At 60.4% G+C, this 23,375-nt stretch overlaps 1 protein-coding gene across 12 annotated transcripts in view; it reads right to left on the bottom strand.

Moving 5' to 3' along the window:
• The window catches only part of ARVCF (ARVCF delta catenin family member), a 56,141-nt gene that overhangs the window by 6,262 nt on the left and 26,504 nt on the right, over positions 1-23,375 (bottom strand). The window contains exons 3-10 of one of the 12 annotated variants that reach the window (XM_033232916.1): positions 14,308-14,535; positions 5,692-5,850; positions 4,971-5,497; positions 3,505-4,004; positions 2,670-2,853; positions 1,745-1,862; positions 1,205-1,376; positions 481-498 (exon numbers count right to left, since the gene is read on the bottom strand). In XM_033232916.1, coding sequence (XP_033088807.1) covers positions 481-498; positions 1,205-1,376; positions 1,745-1,862; positions 2,670-2,853; positions 3,505-4,004; positions 4,971-5,497; positions 5,692-5,850; positions 14,308-14,517 — 1,888 coding nt within the window. In that variant the 5' untranslated portion in view covers positions 14,518-14,535. Of the gene's footprint in view, positions 1-480; positions 499-1,204; positions 1,377-1,744; positions 1,863-2,669; positions 2,854-3,504; positions 4,126-4,970; positions 5,498-5,691; positions 5,851-7,422; positions 10,787-10,829; positions 11,265-12,398; positions 13,215-14,307; positions 14,539-23,375 lie in introns of those variants that run through there. The other 11 variants (XM_033232920.1, XM_033232913.1, XM_033232911.1 and 8 more) reach the window with 11 other exon arrangements.

Here is a 23,375-nt window from a genome sequence, read left to right as displayed (position 1 = left end):
ACCCCACAGCAGCCCACCTAACATTTGTGCAGCCCTGGCTTGCACACCTTTGTGACAGTGAGCCCACTGTCTCTCAGCCACACTCCCATCTCAGATGACACTTCTACCCCCTCAGAAGGCAGCAGAGCGGAGCCAGATGACCTGGGGTCCCTGCCCTGCTCACCCTCATGGGACCCTTGTATCCCTCTGAGCCACATTCTGCCCCATTCTATCAGAGAAACAGACTGCTCCCTGGTGCCCTTAGAGACAAGTATCCCTGGGCTCTGCCCACTCTTGGCTCTGCCTGGCTCTGCCCAGGTAGGCAAGTCTGAGGTTATAAAATGAGCCCCTTGGCCTTTCCACCTGCCACTGTCATAAAGATGGCAGCCCGAGTGATGAAGCCAAGGGTGGGGCAGGGCCCTGGGGCTGGAATGTGCTTGCCTCTTCCCAGGTGCCCACTGCACATGCCAGGCCTAGAGAGCAGGATAAAAAGGGACTCACCTTGGTGGAACCATTCCTCTGGGCGGCCGGAGGAAGCAGAGGAGAGAGGAGAGGAGCCTGAGCAGGCAGCACTCATCACCCCCCCATGCCCTCCCAGAGGCCTCAGGTTCCCACTGCACACCCTGGATCAAGCAGGTAGCATGTGGAACCTCATCCCGTCACTTCTGGGTGCTGAGCACCCACCAGTGGGACAAGAAGGAGGAGGACTGGGGTCAGTGGGGCAGGGGCAGGTGGCGTACAGGTTCCCCACAGCTGCTGGGGAGGTCCCGGGAACCTACACCCTGCTAGTACGGTAGAGAAGGTGTGCAGGGCATCTTGCCCAGGCAGATGGGGGACTGCCCCACAGGTTGGTGGCAGTCTACTGCTATTCTGTAAACAGTCAGCAGGCAGCAACAGCCATGGCTCTTTCTCAACTCATGGGTGAGTGGAACTCTCCCTGGAGTAGAGACTTGGTCTGGGCATCAGTGGGACCACCAGGCTTCCCTTGTGTACTCCCTGGGGGTCCCACAGTGTAGATGGGGAAGGTTGGACCTGGGCCCCCAACCCTGGGCCCCGTCAACCATGTGACCCAGGGCAGTCCAGCCTCCTTGGCTCCCAGCTTCCCTGCCTGCCTGTTGGGGGCTGAGCAGATGTCCTCTGGCCTCCATGATGGGCTGTTGTGGGTGTACAGAGAGCCTTCAGCTGGGGCAGGAGTTGAGATGGTACCCCAGTCCGCCCCACCCACCTTTGGCCTTCTTGCCACCAAAGCAGCTGGCATCATCCCGCCTCCGGCGCTGGGAGACTACAGCACTGCCCAGGGGCCCAGGCTCGGCCTCCTGGTACCTATCGGCCCCGGGCACCTCCTTGTGCACGTGGTAGGACAGGTTCCGCATGATGCACACGCAGTTCTCCACCGACTGCAGGGAGAGGTGAGTGGCTGGGGCAGGACACCCTAGGCACAGGGCCAGCCCTCAGGAAAGACTGGCCACAGGTGGTGTGCATGAAGGCACCAGGAGCAAAGGGACAGGGAAGCCTCAGTCGGGGGGGCAAAAGGGCAGTAACCACCAGGGAGGGTCCATGGGAAGAAGCCCCTGCCTCATGAGCACCTTCTGCCTGCAGGACAGTGCCTACTTCAGTGTGGTCACTGTGAGGCAGGCCATGCCCAGAACGCCGCCCCAGAACAATAAGCCCATTCCCCTGTGCTGTTCCCACAGTTCCAGCCTCCTGGGACCTGCATGATCGTCTCTCCAGCCCTTGGTATGAGGCTGTGACCATCCCTGCCCACCTTGTTGTCCGTGTCCTTCCGGCCCACTGCCGACTGCAGGGCATGCAGGAGCGCGTCCACCAGCCCTTCACACTCCCGGAGTCGCCGCCGGGCCTCAGCACCATCAGAGCTCACATTCCTGTGTGGCCAAGAGCAGGCCAGGTGACCACAAACTTCCCAGCCCCACTCTGGCCTCATGGGCTTGTCTTCATCTGCAAAACAGGCCCTTGCTGCTGCCCTCCTAGCACTACTGGGAAAGGACCCCACAGCCTGGAGCTCAGTGAAGTGGGAGAAGCGAACTGTCCCCGGCCTCAGGAGGGGAGCCCTGGCAGACAGCTATCTTGGCTGGGGATAGCTGGGCAGGGGAAGACAGGGCTTTCCTGCCTCCCAGCTGACCTAGAAAGGGACAGGTAGACTCAGAGAGACCTGAACCTGTGCATAGGCAATTCTGGGTCCCTCGCCACCCCAATGGCAGCTCTGGGCCCCACCTTACCCCAAGGTCAAGAGCCTCCAGGGCTGCGGGGGAACACCCTGATGGACAAGCAAGACTCTGGGGACCCAGGACTCTGTGGCGTCAGCAGGGCCTCCCAGGGGTAGGAGGGGAAGGGCAGAGGTCACAGGTGGCTGGGATGGGCCTCCCAGGCAGATGAACAGGGAGGTCCCAGCTCCCCGCTGGATGTCAAGTGATGGGAAGGTAGGTGAGAGCTAGGCAGGGCTATGGTACCACAGAGACCCCTCCAGAGGGTGCCCCTGGGAAGACTGGGACACCACTTGGGGGTGAGTACAGCCCCATCCGGCCCCACTTCTCATCCACAGGACTCGTGCCACAGCTCTGAAGCTCCCAAGCTCTGGTGCTCCTAAGCTTGCCGCCATCTTCCACACTATCTGGGACCACGAGGACGGGGCCTGGTGTGCATGTGGCTTTAGCACCAGGCCTGGTCCACACCTCAGGCAGCCTGACGTGTTCTTGAAGACAGTTGTCCACTCAGCATCCCGTGGCTTGGAGTCCTCGTTGGGCTCACGCTCCCATCCTGAGTGGGGCACGATCACCTCATGGGTCAGCGTCTGCAGGCCATGGTCAATGATGACCATCTTCAGGGGCTCATATGACGACAGGTTCCACAGTGTGCCTGTGGGGTGCGATTGGCCAACCCGTGCTGACCATATGCACCGCCTGCCTACCTCCCCAGGTGGCCACACTCAGGACCTGTCCCACTCTCCTCATGTCCCAGCTCACACAGAACAGTAGGAAGTAACAAAAGCCGCGAGTGGTTCTGGGGGACACCAGTACTGGTTTCCAGCTAGGAAGGAACCCCAAAGGGGAGGAGGTGCAGAGACGGGTGTGGCAGTACTGTCCCGTCCCACCCATTCTCTGTCACACGGCAGGTGGCACTAACAATCCTGAGGCCACAGGGCCTCACAGAGACACGGTCAGGTGACCCGACCTGTCTCTCAGGTCCCATAAGGCACAAGCCCCACCACTGCACTGTTGGGGTGGGAACCAAGGAGGCGCGTCCCAGGGGAGTTTCTGTTGGGGCAGGAGGTGAGGGGACATGCCTGAGGGGCTCACTGTCAGCCTCCCGCCTATGGTAGAGACTGAGGAACCTGTCACAGAGTCTGGGCCCGATGCCTGGCTCCTGGGACAAGCGTCTCAGCAGCTGCACTCCTGCCTACCGGGCGCTTTCCCAGGCGGTCGCAGGCCGAGGGGCCTCGTTCCTCCCGGGCTGAGCCTTGCACTCTTCTCTTCCCAGGGGATTTGGGCATGGCCAGTTCCCACTCACCAGTGACAAGCTCGCGGACCTCGTTGTCCCGGGCGGCCCGCAGCAGGCGTACCAGGGCAGGCACACCACCACAGTCCCGGATGGCGGCCTTGTTGTCAGTGTCACGGCCATAGGAGAGGTTGCGCAGTGCCCCACAGGCCCGGCGCCGCACCTCAGCCCGCGGGTGGTCCAGCAGTGCCACAAGCAGCGGCAGCCCCCGCAACTGCCGTACACGCCGCTTGACACCCTCGTTCTCAAAGCACAGATGCTGCAGGTAGGCGGCCGCATTGGCCTTCACAGGGTCCACGGGGTGCCGCAGCATGGCCAGCACCTCAGGCAGCTCAGGGTCCCGCCAGCGCGGCTCCTTACGGGCGCTATCCACTGAGGGCGAGCGCCGCACCAGCCGGTCCAGGCTGCCCAGGCTGCCCCGTTCAGGCTGGGCCAGGGGCGCCGTCACCGCTGGGAACGCAGGCCGTTGGTCCGTCAGCTCGCCGCCATCATCTGCTGCGTCCTCGTAGGCCCTGCACAGGCAAGTGGGGCGCGTGGACATCGTCACAGCAGCCGCCAGCCCCGCCTCTGAGCTGCCCCATGACACCTTCTTCAGGACTGCAAACTCACCCAGCAGGGCTGGGCTGAGAGCACCTGCATCTCCGCCCGAAGCATGGTGGGGACATAGAGAGTCATGCACCAGCCCAGTGAGAACCAATTCACAGTCAAATGCCAAGCCCCAGCCAGAGGCTATCAGGACCCAGGCAACCCTCCCAGGACAGCAAGCTCACTCACTGCTGTCACCGGGCAGTGTTCCTCGATCCCAAGCAAAACATGTTTCTGTGCGGTATCTGCTAGGGCTGCTGGAGAGACCCACCTACCTCCCTTCCACGAAACCACCCTATCTTCCATGAGGCCCATCTCTGGCTGTGCCAGGGTGGAGAGTGGGTAGATGGCTCTCTCTGCATGAAGCCATCCCAGTAGGACCACCCGAGGGGTGTTCAGGCCACCAGCCCTTTGGGGCACAAGATCTCCTTAACTCTCAGTAGCCCTGTGGGTTGCTGTCATCAAACCCACTGCCCCGAGGCTAGGAGTGGTCAGGTGACTTGGCCAGGGTCACACAACAGAATCCAGACCCGGGCTATGGTCACGTCCCCACTCCAGAGATGCAGAAACTGAGGGCAATGGGGACAGAATCAGGGGCTGTGACAAGGGCCAGGGCTCTGGGTTCTGGTTACCCAGAGTGTGGATGGAGCAAGGCCGGTGGTCGGCACTCTTCCCAGCTTTTCCTAGGCCCTGGGCCTGCAGGATGGTGCCCAGTCGAACTCCTACCACCCCAGGGTCCACCTTTCTTCTCTCCCTGACAAGAGCCAAGGCCAATTCAAACTAACGTGCATGACTAATTCAACTGCAGCCGCTTGACAAGTGGGGTACTCTGTAGTTGGGTGGAGGGTGGACTTCCCAGAGGAGGTAGCCACAGGGGACGGGGTGCAGCTCACCTGGTGTGAAGGCCCCGCCCACACTCAGGCCTCCTCCTCGTGGCCGTGCCATAGTCAGGCTCCAGCTCAGGGCCACCCTCGTCATCAGCGGCCAGGCTGCGCGTGTCATCCTCCAAGCCATACGGCTCTGCCTGGAAGCGTTCGGGCAGAGAGCGGCCACCTGGTGGCCCAGGCTCAGGACCCACTGAGAAGGCCTCCCGGAGGCCAGGCAGTGTGAAGCAGCCATCACCAGGGCCTGGGCCAAGGGGGCCAGCACGTGGGGGCCGCACACCCAGCCCTCGGGACAGGCTGCCATAGCTGGAACTGTCCCGGGGCTCGGGGCCTTCGGGAAAGCCAGCCCCGCTGCTGAGGTAGGCTCGAGAGAGTGTGGCCGCTGGGCCACCACCACGCAGCAGGAAATGCCGGTCCAGGGCACCATCGGCAAAAGGGCCTAGTGGGGGGCCGCCATCCAGCAGGGGGAGTCCGTCCGGGCCCAGGGGCACCTGGCGTACTGTCCGAGTGGTCACCGTCTTGACAGTCTTGGTGACCTGGTAGATGATAGGCAGGTAGATGGGGTAGCCCGAGAGGCCTAGAAACTGCTTTGTTGGGGCCTGACTGGCCTTAATTTCCCACTCGAGCAATGAGAGGCCCCAGGTGGCAAGTTTCCATGTCCACTCTGCAGGTGAGACAGCTGCAGCAGCCTGGCCCTGCTCATCTACCCACTGCCTGGGCCTGTCCATACCTTGGTCTCGGTGCGCCGGGTCGTGCCATCTTCGGATGTGACAATAGACACATGGGAAGTGGGTGTGCCGGGGTCCTCCTCCACCGTCACGGTCTCCTCCAGCACATCAGGCGCCTCCGGCATCGTGGCCAGTGAGGCCTGGCTGCCTGGGCTCTGCTCCTGGGGCAAGGAGGGGCACTGGTGGGCAGGCCTGCTGCTCAATCAGAGTACAGGTCCCCACGCATAGCAGCTCTGCCTCAGCTCTTGCTGGCCAGCACACCAGGGTGCCTTCCTCCTGGTCCTGAACCCACCCACCCCAGGGCCTGTCTTGGCCCAAGCTGGTAAGGACAGCAATAAGTTCTTGCCCTCTGAACATCAAGGTGCTAACCCTTCCCTGGCACCCCATCCTGGGGGGACCCTGGGGCTGGACCCCCATCCCAGGCCTCCTCAAGCTGAGTTGGCAGATAAGGCCACAGACTCTGGGGGTGAAGTCTAGAGGGCCCTCCCCAAGCTGCATGGCCTGGCTGCCACAGGCTCCTCCAGGCCCCAGGAGGCACCAGTGAGACCTGCGGGATGCCTTCCTGATGTCACCCACCACCCCTAGCTGGGACATCATGGTGTCCTGGGGCCTCCCCCCTCACCTACCCCAGAAACCTTGAGTATAGAAGCCTTGTGGGGGCTGTTTCAGCACTGCCTACTGACTCCTGTGGCCACACTAAGGTTCCCGCCACCAACGCCAGCCAGACGCCCTCAAGGGACAGAAATAAACAGTTCCCAGAACACTCCATGCACCTGCAGCACCAATATATCCTTACTCTTTCCAGTCCAGACATTCTTCAGTGTTGTGTAGGCACAGCCTGGCCCTACCTCAGGCCAGTGGATGGCGCCCCCAGTGACTGAGACTCTGGGCATCATATCAGAGACCAGAAACAGTGGGTTTGAGCCTATGGGTGCTCTTGGCACCATTCTGCATGGGGTGACAACACTGGAATTCTAGGCAAGACAGCTCTAGACTGAGACTTTTCTATCCACATGCCTACTGACTGGACTTACCAGTGGGGAAACTGAGGCTCAAAGAGGCTAGGCTGGCCCACATCAGAGCCAGGCCCAACCCTTGCTGCACTGAGTGGCTTGAGGACCTGAGATCCACAGGCTGCTCTGGGCCTCTGACTGCACAGGTGCCTGGCCCCAGGGCCACATGGCACCAACATCCGGGGATTGGCATCTACCCAAGACGGGCAGGAGCTGAAACCCAAGCCCTGGTGGGTGGGTGAGGGGGAGCACATTCCCAGGCAGCCAGGGCAGGGTCAGCAGGAGGACAGGCCCTGCTCTGTGGCCCAGGCCCCTGGTCCCTGCACAATGGGTCCCTTGCCTGGGCCCCCTGGGGCCTGCACAGACACCAAGCTCTGCCAAGCTCCAGAGGGAGACTCTGCCCATTCTTGGGCCTGGGAGGTGAGCCAGGCTAGATACTCAGCACTGCCCTCAGGACCTGCCTACCAACGCCTGTGGGCTGGGAAGCCTCCCCAGGTCAGGGTCCTATCCTGGTGGAATACTTGACCCCCAAATGCATGCAGTGCAGGTGTCCAGGAAGGGGCCTGCACCAACATGTTAGGACAGGTGTCCAGGCTCACTGACAGAGGAAAGAGGTGGCCACAGAAGGTACCTCCCCCTCTCCCAGGGGCAGGGTCTTGGAGGATGACAGGTAACTTTATAGATGGGGAAACTGAGGCCTGGCAGGGGGAGAGGATTTACCTAGAACTTCACAGTGCAAGTGGGATTTCAAGCACCCCCAGAGAAGACAATCTGGCAAGGAAGCCTTTGGGCCTCATCTCGCCCTCAGACTTGCGATGTACGTGGAATGCCTGGCTAGGAAAAGGGGACCTGTTCCCTGGGAAAAATAAATAGACTGAGGCCTAGAGTGGGGACAACTGGTATGCTGCCATGCAGGGCAGGCTGGGCTCTTCTCCAAAGGCACTGGGGAGCTGGGACTGCTCTGAAGCAGGAGAAGGCTTGTGTGGCCCATCATTGCTGGGGCTGGGCTACCCCATCTGTATCTGGCAAATGTGTATCAGGCCCTGAGCTCTCTCTGCTGGGCCCTGGGGAGCTCATCAGAGTTCAAGCAGGGGCCCAGGCACTGAGGGGCTACAGTTCCGGCAACGGGGTGAGGAGGGTATGCAGCAAGACTGAGGGGATGTTACCCAGGACACTCTGCCAGTGGGATGTGGCCCCTCATATATGCATATATTTACATCTATTAAAGACTCAGAGAAGAGCCCCCTCCCTAGCTAGACAGTGGGGGTAAGGGGGAGACAAAAAGGGGAGGACATCTCAGGACCCAGATGCCACTCTGTGGCCCAGCTTATCCCTCCCACCAAGGCTGTGGTGCAGATCTGACAAGCAGAGCTGGGGTGGCCCAGGAGAGCCAGGTCCCCCCCAGCAAGACCTGGCAACCCTGCGGCATCACCCATCAGTCCCGGCCTAGCAGCTCGGCAGTAGGATCCCGAGGCCCCAAGAGTCCCTGCTGGCAAATGACCTCAGGGAGCTAAAAATGAGCGATGACTTCACCCGGGTGGCAGGAGCATGAGTCAGCCAGTGATCACAGGAAAGCCCGGCCCCCGCTACACATGCCCAGGCACACACACATGCATATACATGACCCCTCAGACAGGGACACAGGCATGTACACGTACCTGTGCGAGTACCCAGCCTGGCACAGGCCAAGCACATCAACCTGTGTGCTCTAACAGCACCCCAAGGGCACGGCACCCACTGTTCCCTGAGGCACACTCCTGAGCACACATCCTCCCATCCTCCATCATGTGTCAAGACCCTTATCCAGGCAGGGCCTCACAGACTCTCAACACACAGGGACAGGGGCCACCAACTCTGCCAATCACCTCCCCAACATCCACTCTGGGAGTCTCAGAGCTGACTGGCAGAGAGAGAAACTGAGGTGTAGAGTAGTGGCAGGCCCTAGCCATCTGGTGGCTCAGGTCTCTGCAACATCTTTAGGGTGGGGCTGTGGAATGGTGGGCTGACTCTCAACAGCCCACCTTGCAGTCCCTGGATCCCTGTCTGGCCCCAGTGTCCATGTCTGATATGCACCTGCCCAGACTGGCCCACTCTCAGGGACCCTGGCCCTGCAGCCCCACACAGCCTCTGCCTCAGACCCGACTCTGGGCTGTTCCCCTCTGCACTCTAGACATGGGGTCTACCCTGAACACCCTATCTCCAGTCCAACCCCACATGCTGCATCCTGTCAGTCGTCTCTCATCACCCCCTCCCCAGCCAGGGCTCCATCCTTGCTCCTCTTGCATCCTGCCCAGGCTCCCAGCACTCATCCCTCCCTTGGCTCTTCAAACTCTGGTGTACCAGGTCCGGGGCCCCCAGGACTGGCCTGGAAACAGGCTGCTGCCCAGGCCTGAGAATTCCCATGAGCTCCCTTGCGCTTGTGGGAAGGGCCAGAGTGGCCAGGGAGGTAGACCACCTACCCCTGCTCACAAGAGGGTCCCAGGAACACAGGGCTGAGCCCAGCATAGGGGCTCTGGGCCCCATCACGCACCTGGGGCTCAGCTTCTTCACAAGGAGGTGGGAATGACAGAGGAGGCTGGGGTCATGGGACATGCCGGGTAGCACCAGTCCCACCTTTGTGGCAAAATGCAAGGAACACAGGGAGCAGAAAAGCAAGACTGGACCAACACAGAGAGGGACTGCTGGTAGACAGGTGGCTGGGCCCTGGTCCCATAGCATTTATCTACCCGAACAGCTGGACTTCACAGATGTATAACCACGGTCTGTGTCCTGAAGAACAGACTGCAGGGGCAGGCTCCTCCCCTGACCAAGGCCCGGCTAGCACACACAGGGAATGAGTTAAAGTGAGATTGCACACCTGGATCCCACACCTGCAGGCCAGGCTCCCAGAGGGCAGGAGGTGGCTGCCATCAGATGGATGAATGAATGAATCTCCTCCATCCCCAGCATGGCCCTCCCAGGTGGAGTCCAGGACAAGCCAGGCTGGCATCTTCCACCAGGCAGCAAGCCCTTGGCCACCACAAAATGCCCTTTCCCTTAGTGCTACAGCTTCTGACCAGCCTCCAGGACCTGGAGCTCACTCCTTCACACAGCAGTGCACCTGCCAGGGCGTGGCCCCAGGCAGAGAAGACAAAAGGCCAAGCTGGGGGAGCAAGCTTGGGGTGGGAGAGCAGGGCTGACTGTCATCCACCTCAGCTTCCCCAAACTCAGCTCAGGGTCATCGGACACACTGTGACCATGGATTTCCCAAAAACTGGTCCCTCCATCTCTGAGGGCCAGACCCTGGGGGCCACACCAGGGTCGTACAACAGGCAGGGACCTGGCTGCCCGGGTGGGCAGGTGTGTGGGAGACCTGTCTCCCACCACAGAGGGTCTTGGCTGGTCTCTCCTCTGCTCAGTCAGTTTCCCTGCCTATTACTGAATCCAGCACTGCTCCAAGCAGAGAGCAGACTGCCTATGCCTCCGCCCCCCCCCCCCCCCCCGCCTCAATGCTGAGAGGGGGAGGACCCCGTTTTCCTTAGAGATCCCCTCCAGCATCCATTAGTGGGCAGGGCCTGTCTCTACCCCTCCCATCACGTGCGCCTCAGAGGCAGAGAAGACTTCCATTAAAGCTCCGGAAGCTCCTTTGCAGGTCCTAGGAGTCAGAGCCGGCGCAGGGGGTGTGGAGGGAAGAGGAGGAAGCCTCTCAGGGAGCAGAAGGCCTAGCCGGGCTTCCCTCTTCAGACTCCAGCCTCCTTCCTGCACAGACAGGAGCTGCTCAGGAAGGCCCTGGCTCTCCACCCATGTCCTCAGGCACCTGTCCTGGGCGCTGGCCAGGAAGCGCCCACCCGGTCCCGGCCGGTTCCAAGAGAAGGGTCAAACTGCCAGGGGTCCTGGCCCCCGAGGACCCGGGGATGGGCTCCACAGTCCCCACGGCCCCTCCTGCACACCCGGGGGCACCGCGCTCACACCGCCACCAGCCCGGCCCTGGCCCTAGCCTGACGCAGCCCAGCCAGGGGCGCAAGACAATAGCCGCCTCGGGCCAGCGGCTCCGCGGAACAAAAGCTGGTCCTCCCAGGCAGGCCGGCGCCCCGCCCTCCGCCTCCGACCCCTGGGCCAGGGTCCCCCCAAGCCAACTTCCCTCCAACCTGTCTGAGTTCGGCCGGCATCGGGCCGGGGCTCGGGGGCGCTGGCCAGCGGCGGGGGTGGCTGTGGCTGGACCAGGCTCGGCTCCGGCGCCTCGGCCGCTCGGGCTCAGGCTCGGCGGACTCGCTCCCCGCGGGGGCGGATCTGGCGGCGGTCACGGCGAGCAGCCAATCGGGCGGGGCCGCGCCCAGGTGGGGCGTGGCGGGGGCCGGGGCGGGCGTGGCGGGTGGGCGGCGTGAGGTCCCACCCCCCAGAGACAGGGGGTGGGGCCCTGCAGCCCCCGGGGTCGTATCCTGTCCACCCACCGCCCCCAACCCACTGCTGGCCTGGGCTTCTGCTCTCTCCCCTCCCCGCGGCAGGGGTGTCATTTTCCCGCCGAAAGACTTTGGCCAAGCCCTTCCCAGGCCTCGGTTTATGACTACACTTCACTCCGCCTGCTAAGGGGGAAATAGTTTCGATAGGGCAGGTGCCTGTGCTGCGATGGACAGAGCGCAAGGCCTCCCTCACTGGCACAAACCTGGCTGCGACTCAGTTTCACCTGCCGTGAAATGGGGGCCGGTGAGACAGCAGTCACGGTCTGCGAGATCCCTCCAGTCTCCCAGATCCCCCCCTCACCCTCCTGCCTAGCCGCCACTCCGAATGGACCTGCAAGGAACTGTCCCCACAGAGTTCAATGGGGACCTGGAAAAGGGCCCAGCAGGGGACCCCCACTTTGTATCTTGGGTTCTCCCCATTGAGGCACAGAAGCCCGGAGTGCACCCCCACCGCTCCCCCAGGCCAGCCTCAATGTGGGCCACACCCCAGGGAGTCTGGTTCTGCTTGGTGAAAAACGGGATGGGAAGGGCTGGGCTGGAGCCACCTTCTTATGTCAAACCCCACAAAGGCCAAGCCAATGGCTCCAGCATCACGAACAGGGAAATAGGTTCTGAAATGAAATGAGCTGGGACCAACCCAGGGAGGCTCAGTGGGTCTGGAAAGAGAAAGGGCTCAGGCCCAGGCCTCCCACTGGCTTCTCCGCAGACCCCTCAGAAAACAGCCTCTGCAGGGACCACTCCCTGCTGCCCTGAATACCATATACAGAGGCCACTCAGCTATCATGCTCAAGTTTCTAGGTGCCCACCGCGTGCCCCTCTGAGTCTCAGTTCCCCCACCTGCAGAGGGGTGAGCTACCCTAATACTGGCCAAACTCCTGTATCTTGCATCTAGGGCAGACCTGCCTGGAACCCCTGGAGCAGAGCACAGAGGACCAGACACTGCGCCAGAAACGCAACCGCATCTTATCTTTAAGCTGGCTCCATCTTCTCAACTGCACCAGTTGCTAGTGCCCCAGCCACCTACCCACCTCAGACCAGCCCAAGGCAAGTTCCCTGATGGCACCCCTCCCCACCGGGTGGGCGTCAGTCCTGCTTCAGCTGGCTGTCTAGAGGAGGGGCCCCTTCCTGCTGGAAGATGAAGAGCAGGTAGCCAGGATCCTGGAGCAGCCCCGAGAGTGCAGCAGCACTCCCCCTGACCTGGTTCCCCGGCCTCAGCCCCCAGCTACCTGCCTTGCCTGCCATTGCCCAGGCTCTCACCTTGTGGCTCAGCAGGTAGATTGCTAGGCACTTCCTACTGAGACCAATCTGGGAAGCCTGGCCAGCCCAGTGTGGCCCTGCCTCTCCTAGTATCCTCATCAGCCCAGCCAGTTGAGCTGCAGCCCTGGCAACACATGCTCTCTTCAATCCCAGCCTGAGAAAATCAAGGGCAGGGGTGGAGTGGGGCCGGGGTGGGGAGTTCAGGGGCAGGGGTGGTAAGTGGAGGGGCAGTAGCCCGAGGTCTTGAAGTTTTTTGCTTGAGGAGGTCAGGGTAGCTCCAGGCTGTGGGAACATCTTCCCACCAGGGCATCAACCCTCTGGGGTGCCTCGGGTCCTCCCACACTGCCTATCTGAGGACTGTTCCGGTCTGGGAGGGTTGGACTGAGCACACTGGCGCCTAAGAGGCGGCCTTGGGGTCACTGGCTTCCACTGTCCCCATGTGGCCCAGCTGGGCCCAGCATTCTGCTTCCCCCGCTCAAGTTTGAGGGTACAGGCCTCACATTTTGGAGTATCTCAAGTCTGAGGCTGTGAGGGTGGCCCTAGCACTGAGACCCACCAGAGGCCTCTGAGCACCAGGGGCCACGAAAAAGGGCCCCCCAGTGAGTCTCAGGCCCTCTGGGGACATTAATTTGGCACTGACCATGCACTGGTGCTGGGCTGGGCCTTTTATGAGGATCTCGTGAGCAGACATAGGAAGCATGACTTGCCTGCTGGCCAACAGGACACCAAGACTCAGGGAGTAGTCACCAACCCCAGGTCCCTCGGCCTGACACAGGCTGCTGGTTCTGAGCCCCACAGGCCCCAGTCAGGTGAGGAGAGCCCATGGGGCCGCCTTAGCAGAGACCAGCATTTGCTCCCTTTCTCTCTAGATGAGAAGGGCCAGGCTGCCCCAAACTCCTGGCATGTGTGTGCCAGGTGCAGGTTCCTAGAGTCAGAGCCCAGCAGGACCAAAGAAGGGTAGGTGCGGGTGCAGGTGCTGGGAATGTGCTGGGGGGGAAGTCTGGTTACTGGGTTTAGAGGGGCAGGGAGCTGAGCCAGGGAGACAAGATTCTGCTGGGTGAGCCCTCTTAAGGTCACTCTGTGAAGAACCCAAAGGCCACAGCAGGAGGCAACGCCCCAGCCTCTAAGCTGGGTGGTAAGGAGGGCCCCCCTTATCAGCGGCTGCTGGGACAGCTCCACCCTGACTCCTCACTGCGCTAGGCCTCAGTCAGTAACAGGAACCATGATCATCACAACCCAGGTCTCCCTGCATGTACTTGTTTCAGCCTCCCAACCCCAAGTCAGGGGCCCTTGCTGTTTCATCTACAGGTTAGAGCACTGGGGTGCTGGGAGTGGGGTGTCCCAGTGGTCTAATTGCTCACTGCATACCCAACTTTAGAGTTCTTAGGGCCTGGCCAAGGAACACAGAGGGCTCTATACCTCCTGAGGCTGAGTAGGGGCCTGAGCCCATTCTGAGGATAATGACCAACAGAGAAAATGAGGCTCCCAGGTCAGCCTCTAAGCTGCAGGCAGAGCTCTGGGCCTTGCTCCAGCCTCCTCCTGGGGCTGACCCACCAGTGCATGCAATGAACACCGTAGCAGGGTTAGGCATGGGGCAGGCAAACCCCTAAAGTGTCTTTAGGCAGACCAAAGAGCTGCCCAGAATGGACCCCATCCAGCTGCCTGGGCCCTGAGGGCTCAGGGGAGGGTGCTGTTCTGAGTGTTGGGCTGTGTCCTGCCCACTCTTCACATGGTACCTAGCATACCCAAGTGGGTCCAGCCCAACCTGGGATCCCATTTTCCTTTCCTCCCCAGGAGCCCCATCAAATCTTGCAATAAGCAACTGCATGCTGGCTTGTGGTCCACCAGGACCCACTGATTGTTTTCCCACTTGGCAATTTTCACCCTTCCCAAGTCACTAGGCTGTTACCTGGAGGACCAGCTGTTGCCAGGCCATTGGCAGGGGCTGCCCACCGCCCATGCCACCACTGACCATGCCAGGCTGCTGGGCACGCTCCAGCTGCAGGGCAACATGGCGCCGCTCCTGCTCCAGTGCCCGTGTCAGCCTCTCGAAGCGGGCCTCCTGCTCCTTCACTGAGGCCAGGATGCTGGCGGCCGAGTGCACATTGCAGTCCTCCATGACCAGGGCGCCCGCCAGCTGCAGGCAAAGCAGAGCAAGCTCAGTGGGGTGGGGCACCAGCTTGGCAAGGCCATCATGGGCCCCTGCCCACCCCACTCACAGACCATACAACTCACTCCCAGACCAGAGCATCCAGCCCTCTAGAGGGAAGCACATTGATTAAATTCTAAATTAAAAGTCATTAATCCGAGGCTGTCTGGAAGCAGCCGGCTCACTCCCCATGGGTCACGGGACTCTGACCTGGCTCCTCCACTTCCTGCTAAGGCCTAGCAGAAACATGGGCCATGGGCGGCTTGGAAGCCGCTGGGAAGGGCAGGGAGAGCTGGTATGATGAGAGCTTCCTACCTCCCAGGTCCTCTGCTGCCCATAGCACATGCCAGCTCACCCTCCATTTCACAGGGCCACCCCACTCCCATCTCACAGAGGCAGATGCCAGGGCCCAGGAAGGGTGGGGGACCATTTGTAGCCACACAGCAGGTGTGGCATGGCCAGTGTGGCCAGCAAGCAGGGAGTGAGAAGCTGCTTCACTGATGGGTGCCCAAGACCCTGAGGCAGGTGCAGGTGACCATAGCCTGAGAGCTCCCGGCAACACTGGTCTGCAGACCAGCAGTCCAGCCTCCACTCACATCCACATTGGCCAGGAACAAGGGTGGTGCCTGCTACACGTGACAGAGTAAAAACTGAGGACAAGCCTGGTTGAGGTTCTGGCTGGGGGTGCATGAAGTTAGAGATCCTAAGCCTGGAAGTGGCTGGTGTGGTGATGCCTTATCCAGAAAAGGGCAGGGGCCAGGCATCGGAGGCCAGGCACAGGGTGGGATTGGGTGTGCCAGGCCCAGCCCAGTGTTGCCCTTCAGGACCCCAGGGCCCCAGGGGAGCAGGCGGGGGCCGTGAGGGCTTGGCAGCTGCAGTGACAAACCAGCACTTTCCCTCCCGGCCTGCTCCCTGGCTGCCCAGCATGTTTGTTTTTCATGGGTAAAAAGAAGCAGGACAAGTATATGGAGCTCAGATCCAGGCTCACCGCAGTGGGCAGGGCATAGCCACGAGGCCACACTGCCTGGAGCACAGTGAGCATGGCCCAGTGCCCAGGGCTGCTCAGGCATCCTCCTGGCCGGTCCCGCCAGCCTGCTGAGGCTGACTGCTGGATCCCTTGCCCTTGCACCAATATAGGGCCCTCCATGGGGAGGACACACATTGCAGGTGACATCCCCAGAGGATCAGCACTGCTGCTCACTGGTCTGGATGGAGCCAGCTGCAAGGACAGAGCCCCCAAGATAAAAAGCAGTGCTGGGCTCAGTTGTGCCAGTGCTGGCTGGGCCAGCAACATGGTGCGAGGACATGGGTGCACCTCATAGGTGAAGAGACACTGTGGAGCCCAGCACCACCGACAGCTGGGACAACAGGCCCAGCAAGGGCGAGAGACCAGTGCAGGCCCCAAAAGCTGCTCTCCATTTCCGCAGCACCTGTCCCACAAATGAAACTGTCAACACGACCTTTCGGGGAAGCCAGTATGAGTGGAGGAGCTGTTTTCAGCCAGCCACAGAATGGAAGAATGCAGGCAGAGCTGGGGGCCACCACCCGAGACTGAGGTGCAGACTGGGTGCTCCAGCAAAGGGAAAAACAGCACTGCACACCCAGAGCATGGTCACACAGCTCTTCTCTACACACCTGATGCTGTCTACCCACACACAGGCCCCAGACCCACCAACACAGGGGAGCCTTGTGTATGAATGGACTGAATCCAGTTCTGGGCCTGAGGTGGGAATGGTAGGGTATTCCCCCTGGGAGGGCCAGGGCAGATGGCAGGGGCCATGTCACTGGAGCCCCCAGCCCAGTCCTGGCTGCAGCACCAGCCCATCATCTAAGCCGAACCTCGGAATCAAGGGGCAGAAGGGAATGGGATGCAGCCCTGGATGGCAACAATCAGGACCACAGGGTAGCCATTGGCCTCGTGGACCTGGGCTGGCTTACTTCCCTCCCTGTGCAGAGACGTGGACCCTCACCTACACCACACACCCCATCCCCTATCTAGCAGGACCAGGCTTGGGTCGCAGACCCTGAGGACAGCTTCCCTGACCTAAGCCTCTCCAGCACACCCTGGCTCTGGGGTCTAAAGATGCCGACCCTAAAAGGGCCCACTGGCTCTGGCTGAGGGCTCAGAACTCCAAGGCCACAGTGGGAAGGTGACCAAACCCCACACTGACCTTCTCATTGCCCAACTTGGCTCGATTGGTGCAAAATGACCATGTGTCTCCCTGGAGACATCCAGAAACACTGGCCAGTGTTTGGGGGGAGAGTCCGGCAGCCACGCTCAGGACAGCAGAGACCTCGGTGCTGGGCCTGTGCCATCTGTCCCAGCTACAAGGTGTGCCCTGCATTTGCCCTGGGGGGAAGTGCCCTGGGCCCGCAGGTCATGGCCTTGGCACCTCAGGTGTCTCAAGAGCAACCCGGGACACGCTCCAGGCAGAGCACGGAAGGCCCAGGTCCACTCCTCTGACATAGTAGCCTCTGGCCTATGACAGGAGCCCATGTGGATACAAGGGATCCTGGCCCAGAACCAGAGGGCTGCTTTTCAGATGATAACTCAAAATGCTGTTTTTATATTCAAGTAATATATCACGTCAAGGAAAGCAAAATGTACATGGATTCTTAAGATCGATGGGGCCTGAATGGATGCTGGGCAGAGTGGGCACCGGATTTGCTTTTGAGAGCCTTGGGGGCAGGCTGGGAAGGGGGACGCTGCAGGGACCCTGGCTGTCCTCTCCAGCCAATGCCACCTTGGCCTCCCCTAACCTAGGAAGGGCCCAGCATTGCCTTGTCGGGTGGACCCCTCACGACCCCCCACCCAAAACACAGCAGCCAGCTTCATGCCCAACTCTGAGGAGGCCACTTCTTGCCAAACATGTTGGCCCCAGGAGTTTACTTAGCAGCAACACAGAAATGACACTGCACAGTCCACGAGTGACCGGACTTCAGGACCATGTGGACAACACCATGTTCCAGCCAGAAAACATCAGGAACTGAAGAGGGGTTGGAAAAGTTGGGGCTAAATTGAAACTCTGAAAAACAAATTGCAAAACAAAAGTGATGACCCAGCCCCAGCAACAATGGACACTGGCCTGGACCCAATGGGGTCCAGGACCAGGAAGAGAGCCTCCAGGTGCTCTCACAGGACGAACTGCTGGGCAAGCAGGTGGCCCAAGGAGAGAAGCATGGCAGAAGAGGGTACCCCAGGCACACAACCCATGGGAGACTAGAGGGAGGGCAAGCAAAGGAGAGATGGGGGAGGATGGACAGACAGATGGATACAGGGATGGATGGGGGATGGATGAATGAATGGAGGGTGGCTGAGGCAGTGGTGGAAGATGGACAGAGGGATGGACAGATGGATGGATGGGTGGGGGGATGGTGGGGGATGGACAGAGATGAATGGATGAATGGGGGAGGGACAGATGAATGAATGAATGGGTTGGGGGGATGGTGAAGGATGAACATATAGATGAATGAATGGATGGGTGGGTGGGGGGATGGTGGGAGATGGACATATAGATGAATGGATGGATGGATGAATTGGGGGATGGTGGAGTATGAACATATAGATGGATGGGTGGGTAGGAGGATGGTAGGGGATGGACAGAGAGATAAACAGATGGATAGATGGGGGATGGTGGGGGATGAACGGATAAATGGATGGATGGATGGTGGGGGGATGGTGGAGGATGGACCAGTGGATGGACACATGGGGGAATAAGGGGTAAGAGGACAGATGGGTGAATGGATAGGTGAGTGGGTGAAGTGATAGAAGGGTGGACAGCTAGATGGATGATTGGATGGGTTTACAGATGAAATGAATGGATGAGTAGTAGGTTTGTAGGTGGGTGGCTGGAGGGATGGGAGAAGAGGAGGCCAGATAGAAGGGGGTGTAACTGAGTGAGTGAACAAATGTGTGGACAGGAGGCTAGTAGGTGGTTATATAAGAAAATGAGGGGAGATGGGAGGATGGGTAAATGGTGTCTAGTTGGATGGGAAGGTGGCTGGATGGATACGGGTGGTGTTGGAGGGATAAAATGATGATGGAAGAATGTGTAGGAGGGTGGGCAAATGGGATGCTGAAGGTTGGGTGGATGGAGGAGTGGATGATGGAGAAAACAGAGTGGGATGCATGAATGGAAGGGTGGGTGGGCTGTGTGGGGGCTGGTGGGCAGGAAGGAAGTGCTGGAACCTCATTAAGTAAAGAATGTCCTGGCCCCCAAACCCTCTGGGGCAAACCACAGTCAACACATACTGTCAGGAACATGAAGGTATGGTGAGGAACCTGAGGGTAGAAGCTAAATCCTTTCCCTGAAACCAAAGCTGACATTTGACGTCTTCTTGCCAACCCAGACATTCCTTCTCGGGAGTGCAGCCAGAGCCTTGTCCGGAAAATGAAATTATGGGGCCCGAGTCCAATGTGGGTTGAGGAATTAGAGGAATTTCCGAAGGGTCAGGCCAGTGAGGGGTGGCAGGCGGGGCCTAGCTCCCATCCTGACCCCTTGCCAGCTGTCTACCAGGACACAGCCAGGGCTGTGCTGGCCCCCGTGAGGGGAGAGGGGACGGATGACCATCGAGTGTCCTCCCACACCCTCTTCCCCTCCACCCATCCCTACAAGGAGGAAATGATGCCAGAAGTGCCCTGGCAGGAGTTGGACCCAGCCCCAGCACCCACCTTCTGCCTGGGAGGACATCCTGGGAGCTGCCAGCACAGAGACTTGCTCCCCACCCTAGCTGGCCTGGCCTTGTGGGGGCCCCATGTTTACCCTGTTGCCCCTACTGTGGTCAGATGGTGCCCAAAGCCTTGCAGGGAGCTTCTGGCCAAGCCCACTGGCCAGGCACTGCACCCAAGCTGGGACAGGGCCAGAGCCAGGGGCCTGGGGTGTGGGGTTCACAGGGCAGAGTCCACGCCTATCTGTGCCAAGGCCAGGACCACAGTCCCTTGCAGACTGTGTTGGGCCTGGGGTGCCTGAGCTGGGGATGACAGTTCTCAGCCTCTAAGCAGCAGAAGGAACCCCTAAGGAAAGACAGACAAGTGTGACTTGTGAGAATGAAACTTTCTGTATAAAAAAAAAAAAAAAAAAAAAAAAAAAACCGGGTCACACAGGCAGTCATGTTTTTTAAAGAACTGACACCATTTTGAGCCACACATGCAGTGAGTGTTTGACGAAATGATGGGTGCCAGCGCTACTCACAGACCATGACTCCAGCATGGTGAGGCTCGTGTGGGGTGTGCGGGACCCACCACACTAGGCTCTCCACTTCTGTGCATTTGTAATTTTCCATAATGGAAGAAGCAGACACAAAGAAAACGAAAAGACAATCAGCATGTTGGGATCAAGTATTTGTAACATACAACTACAAAGTGGCATCTTCAACCCATTAGGTGCTCTCATAGGCTGCTCCAGAGCCCCACAGTCCTGCCCCTGCTGGTGTACCACTCCTCAAAGCACGGGCCGCTGGCATCATCAGAACCTCAATAGGAAATGGACAAACCAGATACCCTCCCCACCCAGCAGGCGAGTGCAAGCAGAGGCCAGGGACTAATCTCCCCAGGAGCCAGGGTAGTGCCCACTGTCAGACAGCCATAATCAGATTCAGCCTGGAAATTTGATTTCCCCAGCAGAGGCGGTGAGCCAGGCTGGATGAGACGCCATCAGGGGGTTGGGTAGAGGGACAGAGATAGTTCCCCCAGGCTGTCCACATGCTCACTCAGTGGCACCCGCTGATCATGTGAGCGACCACTCCCACGTCCAGGGAGACTACTCAGAAAGGGCCTCTTCCCACGGTGCTCCTGCCCTGCACTAATGCAGTGCCCAAAGCCAAAGATGGCCAGGACCAAAGCTACACTGGTCAGCCCCAGGGGGCCTGCTGGATGGGAGGTCCAGGGGCACCAGGGGCTGTGTGGGGCTGATACAGAAGTTGGCGGTCTGGTCAAGGCAGGGACACTGCTGGGGGCCAGGGAGCTGGGCAGCCTAAGGTTAGGGTAAGGGCTGGCTCTAGGGAATGTCAGTGGCCCAATGAGCCCAGTGACTGCAGGCAGGATGTGACAGGTGAGCAGGCGGGGCAGGCGAGTATCCCAGCAACTGTCCCTCCTCTGGGAGGCATGAGCCACAGGGAGCCACTGCTAGAGGTCCCTAAAGGGTCTGGGCTTAAGATTCCCAATCTAGCAGGTCACAGACACCTGCTCCCTGAGCCAACAGCAGCATCCTTTAAGTCTCCTTGGTCTCCGGAGACCTGCCTCTCCATGAGGAGACATGGGATGGGATGGAAAGGAGGTCCTCCAGGCCCCAATTCAAAACAGCCCCCAATGTCCTTCCTGTGCCTGACCCAGACTCTAGCTGCAGCTGCAGCTGCAGCAGTGGGTGGTCCTGCAGACTCCAAGTCGTGGAGTAGTGCCAGTGAGGGGCCACATTCTCTGGGCTCCCTGCTGCAGCCTGCCCAGGACACCACCAAGGTCTCAAAGGCTGGGGAGCTCCAGGGAGAGGGCTGCAGGGGCTGCCAGTGCAGTGTCTTCTCCCCTGCACACTCAGCCCACCTAGTCAACCCCCAATGATGAACATGAAGCCTGTAGGGGTGTGGAGAGGTGTAGTGCCCCACTAAGTGGGCCGGACATTGGTGGTGGTGGTGGCTGGCCCATTGCCTCCACGGCTTCCCAGGACGGGCACCCACCCTGCAAGGTGCCGTGTGGCTCATGCCCCTGCCTCAGGGAGGGCAGGCGCAGTGGAGGCGGCGGGGGGGGGCCGCGGTTACAAGGCCCAGACATGGAGCTGAGCCCCATCCTCTGTACTCTGGGGTGGGCACAGGGACCAAAGCATCCCTGAGGAGGGAACTGACAGGGCTCACAGCTAGGCTGGGATCAGAGGCAGACAGCCATAGGGCCTGGGAGCCCTGCCCTACCACGCCCTATGGCCCCACTGAGGCACTGTAGGGGACAGCTGTCCGCCAGGCTGAGGGGCCTCAGTGGGCAGGTGCAGCAGTTGCCATGCTGGCCACCAGCCTGAGCACACAGGGCCCTCCGCCTGCAACGCCCTTTCCCCCCTCCGAAGATAGTGGGTAGACCCCTTCTTCCCAGCCCCTCTATCGCCATGGCAACACCCAGGCTTCTCCTGAGGGACAGAGCCTCTTTGTGGTGACACAAAGCCCCTTTGAGGGGAGGTGGGAGTGCAGCCCCTGGGAGCCTGTGGCCAAAGGGCCCCTGGGGGGTAAAGCAGGGCCCCCCAGCCCAGGCCCCTTCCCAGGTTGTGGAGCCAAGGAAGTTGAGGTAGGAGAGCCTTGAGGTTAGCCCAGCCTGCCCCAGCTGCCCACCCAGAAGGGTCTCCGGATGGATGAGCCGGACAGCCCGGGAGGCCAGGCCGAGGCTGGGCAGAGACAGCACCGAGGAGCCTCTCTGCAGGAGCTAGGGGGTTCCCGCTTTCCCCCTTGTTCTTTTGACAAAGAACACACTCTGCTTAGATAAGTGGAAAACAGCACTGGCAGCAGAGCTCCCGACTGTCAGGAAATGCCCAGGACGGCCGCAGGAACAGTGCCTGTGGGAGACGGGGGCAGGAAGTCCTCCGTGGGAGGGCAGGCAGGGGCCGTGAGATGGAACGTCAGACGTGGGAGGTCTGGCACCAGGTGTGCTGAGAGGACTGGCCCCAGCATCATGGCCCCACCCAGTTCACTGTCCTCTCACTTCTCTGGCCTTGGCCTCCGTCTTCACCTGTCCACCCGGGGGAAAATGTTGCCGGCCTTGCTGCAGCTAAAACCTTGGGACAGGCCAGAGTTGGATAACAGGGAACCTCACCATGGCTTGGCTTATTCCAGGGCTGGGGAAATGGAACCCTGAGGATCATGTGGGTCTCTGGCACAGTGACAACATGGCTGCCCCATCCATGCTTCAGCCCCACAGCCAGGGAGGCAGAGGAGGCCAGGCCACATTTCCCCAGACTCCCAGCCCTGGAGTTCCTCCTGTACTGGCCTGAGGGTCCCTGCCCCCATCCCCACCTCCCCACCCACTGACTGCTGCTGACCAGGCACCTGGCAGCTCCCTGCATGCAGGCACCCTGCCCAGAGGCCCTCCCCAGGTGACCTCACTCTGACCCACAGCAGCTTTGCTAACTAAGCCTGTGGAGTGGGGTCGGGGGGTGGTCACTGGCCCCCTGCGGCAGTACGAGGAGGTGCTAGCCCAGGGAGAGTTCCATTCTTTTGTAGGCAAATCTACCCGACTATCAGGGAGTGGGGCCAAGGGCTGCCCCCACATGGCAGTCCCTGGGTCAGCAAACACTCACTGCATCCCCCACGGAGGCCCTCACCACACCCCTCCCAGCCTGCCTTCCCCACTGGCATTCCGCTGTCTGCTGACACCTGCGGGCACAGGGGTGGGGGTTGGGACCCTCCAGCTGCCATGGCAGGGAGTGGCCATAGGGTGGTTGCTGCGGTGGATGGAGGCCATGGGGTTCAGAATGGATCAGAGGAAGGTGTGGGTGAGAGAATACGTCCGGGCTGACCGCAAGGGATCAGGCCTGGGTGGCTGGAGGGAAGGGCCGAGACCCTGAGCGGGAGGGTGCAAAGGGGGTCTGTGAGGCTGGAGAAGCTGAGGGACTGCTAGATGCATGAGGTTCTGGAAGAGAGGGGTTCAGGCTGGGGACAGAACCACCAGCAGCTTCAGCCTGTGAAGCCGAGAGACAAGACAGGTGCAAGCCCCAGTGCCTCCTCCAAAGTACCCTCCCCTGACCTTCTAGAACAAGGAGACAAAGTCACTTTCCCAGCCATCATCTTCCCTGCACTGGAAGGGGCAGAACCAGGACCCAGCACTGAGAGGTGAGCCTCAGGAAGGAGGCAGTGCTGCC

Source organism: Trachypithecus francoisi, unplaced genomic scaffold (assembly GCF_009764315.1).
Source record: "Trachypithecus francoisi isolate TF-2019V2 unplaced genomic scaffold, Tfra_2.0 Lachesis_group14, whole genome shotgun sequence".
Lineage (NCBI taxonomy): Eukaryota > Metazoa > Chordata > Mammalia > Primates > Cercopithecidae > Trachypithecus > Trachypithecus francoisi.
This window is presented reverse-complemented; position numbering and strand designations above follow the sequence as displayed.